This window comes from Daucus carota, chromosome 7 (genome assembly GCF_001625215.2).
Source record: "Daucus carota subsp. sativus chromosome 7, DH1 v3.0, whole genome shotgun sequence".
NCBI lineage: Eukaryota > Viridiplantae > Streptophyta > Magnoliopsida > Apiales > Apiaceae > Daucus > Daucus carota.
Window position 1 is genome coordinate 37,872,021 of NC_030387.2, and position 13,058 is coordinate 37,885,078.

The window sequence follows — 13,058 nt, forward strand, 5'->3', positions numbered from 1 at the left end:
TTCAGATAAGATATTGTCCACTCAAAGAAGCTATCTACTTTGAGTCTCTCAGCTTCAGAAATTTCCGTAAAGGACGGGAATTTTTTTAAAAGCCAAACTTATTAGGAGTAGTATCAAGTATGACAGTCAGGAAAGAATCTGTAAATTTATAATTTATTTTGTCTTAGTCAAAATCAGTTTACGGGATCCATATTTGTATATATTTACTGTGTTTTACGAATTTATGTATTGACAAAGATGATTCTTAGATGTCTTTTGTTCAATAGATAGAGCAGTATATATGTCCAGAGGTGATCCTGAATATAAGCGAACAAGCTTTGCGCCTAGAATTCTGCTATATAATCTACAGGTATAAAAAACATATATAAATAAACTAGCATGCACTCTCAAGAAAGTGGATAATAGTTTAATAATAATAAAATTGCATGCAAGGTAAATACAATTGCAAGAACTCATCAGAATTCAGAACCATATCCTCAGTGGACGTACTCATTGGTGAATTGAATGTCAGACTTCACAAAACATTTATAAAAATGTGTACCGAATGCTGACGTGGCAATGAGCCCTGTATATATAATTCAATATAAACATCTGCTATAAATACCTCATCATCATTCACTACACTATATGGTAAATGGTTTGTGAACTCTTCATGATCAATTCCTCCTTATCATAAAACTCTTAGCGAGTACCTCAGAGCTTATGTCGAATCGTATTATCGTATATCATATTCAAAGATCAAACATATGCTGCAGTGGAACTAATTAGATAATAATGAGAGGAATTAAACAAAATTAATGTAGACAATTTTTCTTCTTTCTTTTAAGTTCTCGGGGGAGGGAAGAACTGCGTACCAGCCATGAAAGAGTTGAGTGATGCTGAGTGGTACAAAGAAGGGTCTAAAAACGTTGTGGCTTGCGAAGGGGCGGGAGCACCTCCCCCGCCCCCTCGAGAAGTACCAGCTCCCGACCCATCAGGCTCAGCCCCAGGGGAGCTGGAGGCATTTCTAATCAAATTATTAACTTGTTGATCTCTCCCTGGCAATTGATGACGATGACTAATTTCGAGGCCCTGATCATACAGAATTCCCCTGAACAAATGCCCTCCTATGTTCACCGACGTCTGGTAAGCGTACTGATTATCAGAATTCCCCACGGAGCTCACTCTAACGCATCTGAAAACAGCTGATGATTCCACCTCCGCCGGAAAATTCGCCAACTCCAACCCTAGAAATCATGTAAAAAGTTGAAATAAATCCACGCGTGCTTATTAAACTAAACATTTTTCTCAATATTCTTGCACTAACAGATTTTATTTTATTTTATAGCCAGTACTAGCAACTAGCAACTAGCTAGCGCTTGTAGCCATGTACTTACACATAAATCGAACAAACGAGAAGATAAAAGTTGAAAATAATGTAGAAATGCTTGGAAATACACACATTTCGACAGAAACACATGGAGCTATAGCTAGCTATAGCACAAAAAATAAAAAAATAAAAATAACAAATAGTGTTCCCTTCGTTCACTTGTCAGGTTTACTTGAAAACAGTGATCATACGAGATGCACTACAAGAAACAGGAGTTTTACCGACCGACATAGTTACATACTACTTTATGATTCCATCCGCTACTATTATCAAGTCGAGTCGAGTCGAGTTCTATAAAGAATGTACTAGGGCTAAGTTACTTAACAAAAAAAAAAGGTGCTAGGGTTATAAATATGTACCTGAAGAAGCAATAGGAATGGCAGTAGCATAAGTGTCTTTGAGCCTTTTGGGGGGAATTTGTAGGGTTTGATAGTGGAAAACATTATCATCCTCTTGATCTTGTTGTTCGCGGCGACGATGTAAAGCCGCGAGCTGTTGAAGCCTTTCGCGGCGCTTAGCAGCGGGTACCCAAGTGCTCTTGACATGAGTCTGGCAGTGGAAGCCTCGGCTCTTGCAGCAAGTCCTGCATCTCATGTGCGTGCAGTCTTTCTTGGCTTGGTTCCCGCAGTCCTGACAGCTTATCGATCCTCCACCGCCGCTGGTGCTGCTGCTTGCGCCGCTTCGCAGCATGAAAAAATCATTGGATCTTGAGTGATCCGAGACCAGGTTGAGGCCTGAGGGATAATCCTGTGGCTGCCAGAGCTCGAAGCCCTTGTTGTGTAAGTCTACTTGATCAGGATGATTGTGAGTATTGTTTCGGCTGAGTAAAAACCAGCTTTCGGGGTTTATTTCATTATTGTTGTTGTTGTTGCCTTGTCTTGTTTGGTGGTTTCCTCCTCCGTCTCCGCCGCCGCCTAGAGAGAAGAAATTAGCCATGTTCCTGACTTTGACCTTTTTTGCAAAAATTCAATCAACAGGTAAAAATCCATAGCAACATTAAACCTAGCTAAAACCTAGCTTCTTTCACAGAGATTCTCCACAACATGTAGATGGGTTATCAACAGAGCTATTTATTTTTGTTGTAGGGAGGGGAGGATATTTATACAGGGGAGAGAGATTATGGTTGTTGTTCAAATAAGTGGTAGGGTGTGATTGTGTTTAGTAAGGTCTTTATCTCTTTATTCACTTTTGGTTTGGGAAGAGGAGACTTTTGCAAACGGACAGGGAATGTATGAGTATAAATTGTTCAGCCTTCTGCTGCTGCGCTTGAATTATTGAACTAGTAGCATTATGTGTGTGGGGGTTGAGAGAGAGAGATGTGGGGGAGAGAGAGAGGGAGAGAGAGATTCAGAGGGAGAGGGAGGGAGAGAGAAATTTAGAGAGAGGGAGAGAAAGAGGGAGATATTAAGAGAGAGAGATGTGTGAGAGAGGGAGAGAGAGAGATAGAAATTCAGAGAGAGATTCAGAGATAGAGAGATATTCAGAGAGAGGGAGAGAGAGGTGTAATTCCCTGCCACTACGCCGCCATACTTAAATAAAGCTGCAACTCCAGCTCTGTTGGCAGACTAGCAGCTGCAGACTGAAAACAACAACCACAAACTGAAGCCTTTAACTCTCTGAATCCTGATACTTGTCTCCTCCTCTATTTGCAATAATTTGACTTAGATTCTAATACACACTTGTTAGCAGTTGGTATATGCATGTATGGCATGTAATCTAGCTCTACATGTATGTATTATTACAGCAGACTCCTCATGCTAATCATAATCATATTCCAACTGTTCACCTCCACTTGTTTTACTGTTTGCGTAAAGCCCAAAGGCCGGTGAAATTTCTCTAGACTTAGCTGTCACTCTCTTCCATCTCATCCTGCTGCTCATTCTCCATGCATCTTCAACGGCCGATCTTCTGCACACGTGTCACGCACCCCATCCCCTCAACCTTTTTCTTTACTCCTTTTCTAACCTTGCCTGCTTTTTTTATTATTATTATTTTACCTTTCGAGTAATTTACGTTTTTTTATTATTATTTTCCTCAGATAATAACCTGATTTGGGTAGGTTTAGATTGATCCCTCCTACTTAAGGCAGGTTAATTAGCTTAATCATGCTTTGCTTCTCCTGTTCCTTTCGCATTATTCTCATTCTATCTATTTACTTTTACCGTAAAAATAATACAGTTTTTTTTGTGTGTGTGCACATGAGTGCATTAAAATTTAAAACTAATTTATTTTGATTGACTACTATTTCTTAATAAATTTATGTCTGTAAAATTTTACCAATTAAAATAAAGTAAATATATAAAATTTAGTGATTATCACATGCCGATAAACCGAAAATAATAACCTATCCAAGTAGACAGTACTGTAATTGGTCATATATTCATTAAATTATTTTTATATAAATTGATATAATTGACATTTATTTTATGATTTTAGTTAAATGTGAATAATACTTTTGAAAAAACACAAACTAGAACATGTGGTCACAATGAATATGACGGGAAAATAAAATTTATTTACTGTTATTTCTAATCATTTTTTCATATTTCATTTTTTTTAAAAGCAATCTTTGTACAATCATGCCAAAAACTTCTATCACATGTAAATTAGCTGAGTACGTAAAAGTTGAGGAACATCAAACCCTAGTTTTAGATCTTAATTTCTCCTTTAACGACTCTTACTTTCTTTTGTTCGGTAAAATTGCATTCATTTTTAATGAACACGATTAAAGCATTGACGTAGCTAATCAGGACTGAAAAATGTGAGAGTGAAGCATCGAAGGGAAGATATCTTGTGAAGCGGTCCAAATATCTTGAAATAGGTTATATTAGCGTATTAATTAAAACTTAGAGAAAGCTAGCTTATAATAAACGGCAATATTCGAATTGTCCAAGTTCATGTGAATTGATTCTCTCTAAAACCAGCTGCTTTACCTTTTCATAAAGAATCGCATTTTGCAAAATGTACATGGCTGTTAATATTTAAATTACTTAGGGAAGGATATTAGAGAAGGGAGTTCAAGAGAAGGTTCGTATAAAAACGTTAGGTTTGCTCTAACAAACCTAAACCTAAGAAATTATGGTTCAATGGGTGCAACCCTCCTTTTAGTTTAACGTACTGTCGGATCATATCCACATATTAAACATGACATTGGTACGACCTAGATATATTCGGTTTGGATTTTTAAGTTTCTTTTATTAATAAATTTGAATTAAAAAGAATACACTAAACATTTGAGATATTAAAATATAATTTTAAATTATTATATTTAAAAACCTGATAATATTAAATTATAATATAAATAATATTAAGAAAGTTGACAAATTACTTAAAATTTACTAAATTATATATGATAAAATTCAGTGAGTGACATGTTGATTTTTGGACTGTGAGTGATTTAGTGATGCATTCCATGTTTCTTAAAATCCATTTTATCATTTGTAGGATTTAAAAGAATGGTATTTAAATTCTGGGGCTCTGCGTCAATTTTATTAGATTTTATTCCGAGTGAAACTAAAAGCAACTACAATTTCTTAACTTTATTACGATGGATTGAGGGGAGTCGAGCACATATGTGAGTGGATGATGTAGTAGAAAATGGGTGATGTTCTGGAAAATTAATGTTTCTGATTTGTATTTTGTAATTTATATATAATTTATATATATGGTTATTAGCGTCTATATATATTATTAAATTATTTTAGTCATACCGCTACAAGTTCCCTCTGTTTACAGCCGAGATAAAAATATATTACACACGCAAGATTCTATTGTTACTCTTCTTTTCGACCATGGTTGCAAAACTAAGAAACAGCAACTATTGAGTCATGAAATAAAATAAGCTATTTTGTGTCATTCTCGAGCCTTGTGTGTGTAATTCTTGCCTGGTTGACTTATCCTAGTTCTCTCCTCCTTTTTCCCTGCTGCAGCAAGTACTACTATTTAGTCTGACCCTCTAATTTTGATTTTTGTGCATGCATCTATACAAAATTAAACCATTAAACTATACTCTTATACACCTGATAATAATTTATTAAACAAACCGCATTTTCTGCACGGAAAAAACCCACACAAAATAATATATGATTGTGTTTGAAAATATATATTTCATTTTAAATTTTAAATGAGATGATTTGAGATGTTACTTTAAATTCTCAATTTAATACTCGTGTTTTAAATATTATAAATTTCAAATAAAATTTGAATCCAAATTTTTTTTGTGTATCCAAATATGTCATTTCATGAAATTTATAATTTTAAATGAAATACAGATGTTAGGTGTTCTTCATTTGCTAGATTGAACAATGACCTATAAACGGCGATATTTTAGGAACTCACAGAGAAAAGAGGAAGTGAGTAGGACGAAAAAAACTTAGAAAAAAAAAAGCGACTTAAAAAAATGAAATGGCTTAGGCAAACAATTAACATTTTTTGTTGTCACTGTGTACTGAACCATGTCTTAAACCTAGAGTACATTATTTCAAATTTAAAACTTTTTTTATTTTAATTTACTCATATATTGTGTGCTAGGTGAGCTGAATATGTAATAATACTGTCTCTTTTTGACAGACCTGGTCATAAAAAGAACTTGTCCATAAAGCTCACTTTCCAACCAGTGTACTCCAAGAATGCAGACATCAAGAAAATGCCAAGATCGCAGAAAATTCGAAACAGAATGTGCGGAGAGCTCGAAATAATTTTATATTCTGGCTGACAGAATCTGCATACATGTGATATAAATAGTTAAACTCTGATAAACATATACTCCTATAATCTCAGATTGTGATTAAAAATCAATTTTACCAGAAAGAGCTTTAATTTTTGTTTTGGTATCAGTAGATTAGCTGTGGTTTTCTAGGTTAAGCAATCATCTTTGCATGTCAATCTCCCAGGCTCCTGATTTAGCAGCTAGTAGAGATAGTATGTTCCTTGTTCTTCTCTATAAATGTACATTTGCATTTGATCCAGACTGCTTTTTGGTGTGTTGTTAAATCAAGGGTATCACATGAGATGATCAGTCACTTTTGTGACATATAAATCTACCTAGTGCCTGCCCAATAGAGACCAACACAGTTTCATTTGCTCCCTTTTCTCTGCCTATGAAATCATCTCCACCACCTTCATGTCAACTAGCCAACACATATATCTAGTTGCAATTTTTATTTTAGAGTACACATAAATTTCTAGGCTATACACTATACTCCACAGAACAAGAACCATGAGATGCTAATAATTAGGGCCGGAATCACGAAACCTCGACCTAGACTAGAGTGCTGACTGACCTTTAACAATATATCACAAATTGGAAGCCACAAGTATAAACTACAATCTCGACTGAACCTTTATTTTTAAAATTTAACTTATTATAATTTCAACTTCGGTTGTTTCAAAATTCTGTTTCCGTCAATACTAATAATACAATGAGAATAGTGATCCTGTTTGAACTGAATAGTGCTGGGATATATTTGGTTTAGTTAGAGGTCACGCCTGTGTATATAGAAGTAGGAGTTCCTAGGTAGGTTGGGGGCAACTAACTTTTAATTAAATTCATCAACGGCATATAGTATATTCATGCAAGGACTGCAACTGGGTTAATTAAAGTATAATTATATACATGACCCTCTACTCTCTTCTTCTCTCCGTCTGATTAATACGAACAAATTATTCCCAACAATAAAAGGACCCTCCTTCAATTTCTCCTGTATATTATGCTGATCAATTTCTTTGTCTTTTCTTTCTTGTCACTGTACTCACTGCCACTTGAACCAAACGGACCCAAATAATGTCCCGTCTCCGGTTCGACTTGCCTGGTTTTTAGTAAAAGGTTATTGTTGCTGTTTAGTTCCAACAGCAATGTCAAATGATGTCTAAAAAATTCGGTTTAAGCTCATTTTACGGGAGTGTAGTCAGTATTGTAAAAATCGAGAATCAGAATTAGTCGATGAAGACGCACGAATTAATGATATAATCGGGAATTAATCGAAATGAAATCTGTTCAGATGGTGATTCATCGATGATTAACCTAATTAATCGTCGACTTTTAGAAGATCGGTCACATTTTAAGCAACTCTTTGACGGGTGTCTACTGTGTTGAAGCTCAAAGCTAAATTAACTCAATCCTCTCTGAGATTTATTTAAATACAAGTACTAATGGTATGATGAGATAAGCAAATATTGTAGATTCCTGAATATTTGGAATTTAGAAAGTTAATAATTTTTAAGAGGGTTTGTAGAAATTTTCTTTTACTTTAGTTCGCTATAATTTCATAAAATTACATTAAAAACATGCTAAAACATATTGAAAACAGCCCCATTAGGAATTTATGTATTTATTTTACATCGGACAGAGAACAAGCCCATTAGGCCAATAAAAAGGTATAGTCTATCGGTCTGTCCCGCCAATCTAATGGGCTTCAGCTGGATATATCCTCCTGAGGGTAAGTGGGTAACCCAAAGTTGAAGGTTATTTCACCCAGGCAAAAAAAAGGGGTCACGGAAAATTATTGGGAGAGTTAAAAAGGTTTGTTTTTAACTTTCTTTCAAAATTTAATAGATTTACCAAAAAAAATAAATTATTAGAAAAAAAGACTTCTTTGTACTTCCATTGTATTACTATTACCGTTTTATTTCATAATGTTAATAATTTATTATTCGTCGCGTTGGAATCTGGTAAATTAATTTTGTCTAAAGCAATAATACTCCAATATATAATATAGTGTGTGTGTAGTGTGTGTATAAAATAGGTGTTAAATTTAGGAATTTTATCAATTTTATTATCACTTAAAGATATTTACAACAATTAAAAGTAACTACATGCAACTTTTTTTTGTACAATCTAAAACAATATTTTTTCCGGAAAAAAATTGGAGTTATTTTTTATTGCATTATATGCTGATTTTAGTTGCACTTGGTTGCAACATAGTAAATTTGTAAAAAAAAAATAATAATAATCAAAAAGTAGTCTTTTGCAAAAAAAAATTAAAACCTAAAAGTATTGTGGCAAAAAAATATATAAATGAGTACATTTTTTTAAAAAAATCCTGAAATTTATTACATAATATTTCTAGTACACCATTCCTGTATACAGTGCGATTCATCAGGATCTTGAACTAAGACAAATTCTCAAGTTAGAATAATTCTCTCTTACCAACCTCAGTGTCTGTCCTTCACTGTCTCCACACAACCAAAAGCTGGAAAACCTCCATTGTAACCAACTTGATTCATTACTGTGATCCATGATTAGCTGACTCTGTAACTCCTCCATCTTCACCACCACAATATGCCACTCGTCAAGGCCCGTGTTAAGCGATCATCGGGAACTTCTTGTGCTTCAACCACCACCAAGGTTGTGTTCATAGCTTTATGTGTTTGCGCGGTATACGTGATAGTACCAAGGCACCTGTCCTCGGACACCAAAACTACTCAAAATGTTGTCACCAAAAATAGCTTGCGGATTAATCCAAATCAAGAAGCTACTAGTTTACGTGACAAACCTGGTGATCCTAAGGAGGTCGTGAGAAACAATGAGGATGATATTGGTAAAGAAGCAGCAGATGTTAGCAATGATGACCGGAAGGAAGATGTATTGGATCAGAGTTCTGACAAACAGGATCGTTTGTCTGATCAAGAAGAAAATCTTATGACCACTGCTGCTGACGATACTGAGCGATTAGATACTAAAGATCAGCTGACTGAAGAGAATTTGAACCAGTTGTCTGCTCAAGGAGCGGAGGTAGATAACTCTGATCAAAAGGAGGACACTTCAAATGAAAATTCTGACAAGAAGGAACAGATGACCGAGCACTTAAAAAACCAGGTGACTACTGCAGCTGCAGAGATAGATAAGAAAGATCAGCTGACTGAAGAAAATGTAAAACAAGCAGATTCAGCTGTGGAAGATAATGTGGAGCGACTGCCAGGGAAGGTTTTCGAAGAAGAGCCGCAGAAAATTAATGAACAGGAGGCTTCCATGACTCTTAACCAGGGAACTAATCAGGAAATTGCAACAAACACGGATAACAAGAGTAAATTCATCCAGAAATCTTTTGAAACTACGTCAGATCGTAATGAACAAACTAAAGATGAACCAAGCAATTCCAAGAATGATGAAAGCAAGGATAGTGGAAATAATCAAAACACTTTGGAAGATGATGATCGCCAAGTAAAGCAAGATGGTGAGGTTAAGGAAACAGTATCTGAGAACCGTGAAAATCCAGAAGGCACCAATATTGAGATATCAGAAGAAGAAAATGAACAGCGAATGGAACAACATCAGCGGCAGGAAGAACAACAAAAAGATAGAAATCAAAAGGAGGATAAAGACTCGCAAAATGATGGGAACACCGCTGTTACTGAAGGGGTAACAATCAAGGATAAATTGAAAAATGACGAGGCAAATACTGATCCGACAGACTCAAGTGATCGACATAGCAGCAGTAAGGAAGCAGCTGAAAAAGACAATCAACTCCGTCTAACCAATGAGAATAATATGGACGATAAACAGCAAAAGTCGTCAAATTTTCCACACGGGGAGAGCTCAGGTATACCAGAGGAATCAAAAGAGTCGATGAAAACATGGTCTACTCAAGCGGATCACTCTGATAACCACAAAGAAAGAAAAAAGGGCCCGTCAGAAGATCAAGATGCCAGCATTAACGGGTTGTCATGGACGCTTTGCAATGTGACAGCAGGTGCAGACTACATACCTTGTCTAGACAATGAGAAAGCAATAAGCAAATTACATCGAAAGCACTTTGAGCATCGGGAAAGGCATTGTCCAGAGGAAGCTCCAACCTGCTTGGTACCTCTCCCGCAGGGATACAGAACACCTATCGAGTGGCCTATCAGCAGAGAAAAGGTATGTGTACAATCTATGTAATAATTGTGTAAGTTTCTAGAATCATTAAATTTTGCTTCAAGCATAGATATTGTTATGACTAGCAGATATGGTACCATAATGTGCCTCACACTAAGCTCGCAGAAGTGAAGGGACATCAGAATTGGGTGAAGGTATCCGGAGAAGTGCTCACCTTTCCGGGAGGTGGGACACAGTTTATACATGGGGCCCTCCACTACATTGATTTTATACAACAGGTAAATAACTACTTATTCCATGATCACTCTCAATTGTATTTACAAACATAGTATCATCTATGGCTGCCTGCAAACAGGCTGTACCACAAATCGCATGGGGAAAACACACCAGAACAGTGTTGGATGTTGGATGCGGGGTTGCCAGTTTCGGGGGTTACCTTTTCGACAGAGATGTTCTTGCTATCTCTTTTGCACCAAAAGATGAACACGAAGCTCAAGTTCAATTTGCACTGGAAAGAGGCATTCCTGCAATCTCAGCCGTGATGGGCTCTCAGAGGCTGCCATTTCCAAGCAATGTCTTCGACGTTATTCACTGTGCACGTTGTAGAGTTCCCTGGCATGTAGAAGGTTAATCTCTATGTATATTTACACACTTCTGAATTTCAAAATCACACTCTCTCTTAAGTTTTAGTTAATTTCTGTGTGTAGGGGGCACTCTTCTTTTGGAACTAAACCGAATGCTAAGACCCGGGGGTTATTTTGTGTGGTCAGCAACTCCTGTGTACCAAAATCTAGAAGAAGATGTCCAGATATGGAAAGGTATATGAAATATGTTGTTTGGCTGTGCAGATTAAAGTCTAGAATTCTCACCAATACACTATGAAAAGTGCAAAAACACATAACCTAGCGTATCGATTTTAGCATCTCACTCTGTTAATATGGTTTATTTAGTAATTTTCGACTAATATAAGCTTTTTTGACATTATAGAAATGTCTGCCTTAACAATATCTATGTGTTGGAAGCTTGTCACCATTAAGAAGGACAAATTAAATATGGTTGGTGCTGCCATTTATCGCAAACCAGAAACAAATGAATGCTATGAAGAAAGAAAACAAAAGCAACCTCCAATGTGCGGAGATGATGATGATCCAAATGCTGCTTGGTAGGGTTATTGTGTTGACCTATACTAAACCAATCCATCTACAAGATAATATATTCTAACTACTGAATGTTGCCAGATGTTCATTCTTTAATCTATCCATCTTCTAGGTATGTGCCATTGCAGTCGTGCATGCACCGTGTGCCAACAGATGAGGCTAAAAGAGGTTCCCAGTGGCCTCAGGAGTGGCCTCAACGTCTACAGGTATCTCCATACTGGTTAAACCGATCCCAGATGGGGATCTATGGTAAACCCGCTGCAGAAGATTTTGTAGCAGATTATGAACACTGGCAAAGTATGGTGAGCAAGACGTACCTAAGTGGATTGGGTATCAGCTGGTCTAATGTGAGAAACATCATGGACATGAGAGCAGTTTATGGAGGGTAGATATAAATTCCATCCAATATACTATCACAAGTCTTTTTCTTAAACTAACTGGTTGAATGACACAGTAAACCAACTACATGTAGGTTTGCAGCGGCACTGAGGGACCTGAAAGTATGGGTTCTAAACGTAGTCAACACAGATTCCCCAGATACACTTCCCATAATATACGAGAGGGGTCTCTTCGGGATATATCATGACTGGTGTGAATCCTTCAGCACATATCCTAGAAGCTATGATCTTCTACATGCCGATCATCTCTTTTCCAGATTAAAAAAGAGGTAGTAATATTGGATATATATAACTTTTACTTTACTGATTCTTGATGACAAGGCACGCATGCTTATACTACTTTGGCATTTTCAGGTGCGGGCTTGCACCCGTGATGGCAGAAGTCGATAGAATAGCTAGGCCTGGAGGTAAATTGATTGTTCGTGACAAGTCCAGTGTTGTTAGGGAAGTAGAAAACTTGCTAAAATCTTTACACTGGGAGATTCACCTAACATTTTCTAAAAACAAACAAGGCATACTCAGCGCTCAGAAGTCTGATTGGCGGCCAGATATATATGCAGCAGCTTCCTGATGAAATCTTAAAAGACTTTGTAAAGTAAATTTGGATACTCTTATTTACTAAACAGGAATTCTTTCTCATGCATGTTAATACAATCAAGCAAATCAATGTTGATTGAGTTAAGTCATAAGTGTCTAATTGTTATCCACCAGGACACAGGATCGAACCCTCTCTTTAGTAGGTCAACTGTCTACCTTTCTATCCACTAGGCTATGTGTTCGAACATTGGAATCACTCTCTCTATAAAAAAAATTAAGGGTAGGGCTGGGCCGGCTGGCTACATCAGGACCTCTTCCCAAATCCAAACCCTGCCAATGCAGAAGCCTTGTTGGCATAACCTATTACAAAATTTGAGGCAAGTAGCAACAGGATGGCAGGTCCTTTGATCTAATTTAAAACCTTTGCAACTATTTATCATTATTACACAAGGTTCTCAGGTGTGTTGCATGTTAACTACCAGATACTTTAGAAACAAACTCTTAATGTAAAAGACAGGCCTCTGGAAGAGGAGGATCAGTTTAATGACTTTAATCCCTGTCTAAAAAACTTAAAGAGAACCATAAGGTAAAAAGAAAACTTTACGAGCTTAACCAGGCAAAAAATTTTAAAGTAACAAAAGAATTTCAAGCACTAAGGGGATAAAATTGCATTATTGTGACAAACTATAATATATGTACTACTAAGTACTAAACCCTTACGCTTTATAGGATAGACATATATTGTTCAAGATTTCTACCTCCAAACAGGCATATAGCCAAGG

At 36.4% G+C, this 13,058-nt stretch overlaps 2 protein-coding genes across 3 annotated transcripts; one reads left to right on the forward strand and one right to left on the reverse strand.

Moving 5' to 3' along the window:
- Window positions 1-409: 409 nt before the first annotated feature.
- LOC108195302 (protein EXPRESSION OF TERPENOIDS 1) lies at window positions 410-3,176 on the reverse strand. Of its 2 annotated transcripts, XM_064080909.1 has the most exons (3): window positions 1,729-3,176; window positions 855-1,226; window positions 410-749 (listed from the first exon to the last, which is right to left on the reverse strand). In XM_064080909.1, exons 1-3 carry the CDS (start codon window positions 2,303-2,305, stop codon window positions 739-741), a joined length of 960 nt encoding a protein of 319 aa, XP_063936979.1. In that variant the 5' UTR covers window positions 2,306-3,176; the 3' UTR covers window positions 410-738. The 2 variants fall into 2 exon arrangements, with proteins under 2 accessions (XP_063936979.1, XP_017217748.1); XM_017362259.2 differs by having other exon boundaries at window positions 410-1,226; window positions 1,729-3,175.
- A 5,215-nt stretch (window positions 3,177-8,391) lies between these two features.
- On the forward strand, window positions 8,392-12,370 carry LOC108196223 (probable methyltransferase PMT24). Its single transcript, XM_017363415.2, has 8 exons — window positions 8,392-10,226; window positions 10,313-10,462; window positions 10,540-10,810; window positions 10,892-11,002; window positions 11,172-11,346; window positions 11,454-11,726; window positions 11,814-12,008; window positions 12,094-12,370. Exons 1-8 carry the CDS (start codon window positions 8,649-8,651, stop codon window positions 12,308-12,310), a joined length of 2,970 nt encoding a protein of 989 aa, XP_017218904.1. The 5' UTR covers window positions 8,392-8,648; the 3' UTR covers window positions 12,311-12,370.
- The last annotated feature ends 688 nt before the right edge of the window (window positions 12,371-13,058 follow it).

Coding starts and splice junctions, on each gene's coding strand:
- LOC108195302 (XM_017362259.2), bottom strand. CDS start 2,305: ATGGCTAATTTCTTCTCTCTAGGCGGCGGCGGAGACGGAGGAGGAAAC. Junction 1,227..1,728: donor CATTCCTATTGCTTCTTCAG/GTACATATTTAT, acceptor CATGATTTCTAG/GGTTGGAGTTGGCGAATTTT.
- LOC108196223 (XM_017363415.2), top strand. CDS start 8,649: ATGCCACTCGTCAAGGCCCGTGTTAAGCGATCATCGGGAACTTCTTGT. Junction 11,003..11,171: donor AGATGTCCAGATATGGAAAG/GTATATGAAATA, acceptor TTGACATTATAG/AAATGTCTGCCTTAACAATA. Junction 11,727..11,813: donor ATGAGAGCAGTTTATGGAGG/GTAGATATAAAT, acceptor AACTACATGTAG/GTTTGCAGCGGCACTGAGGG.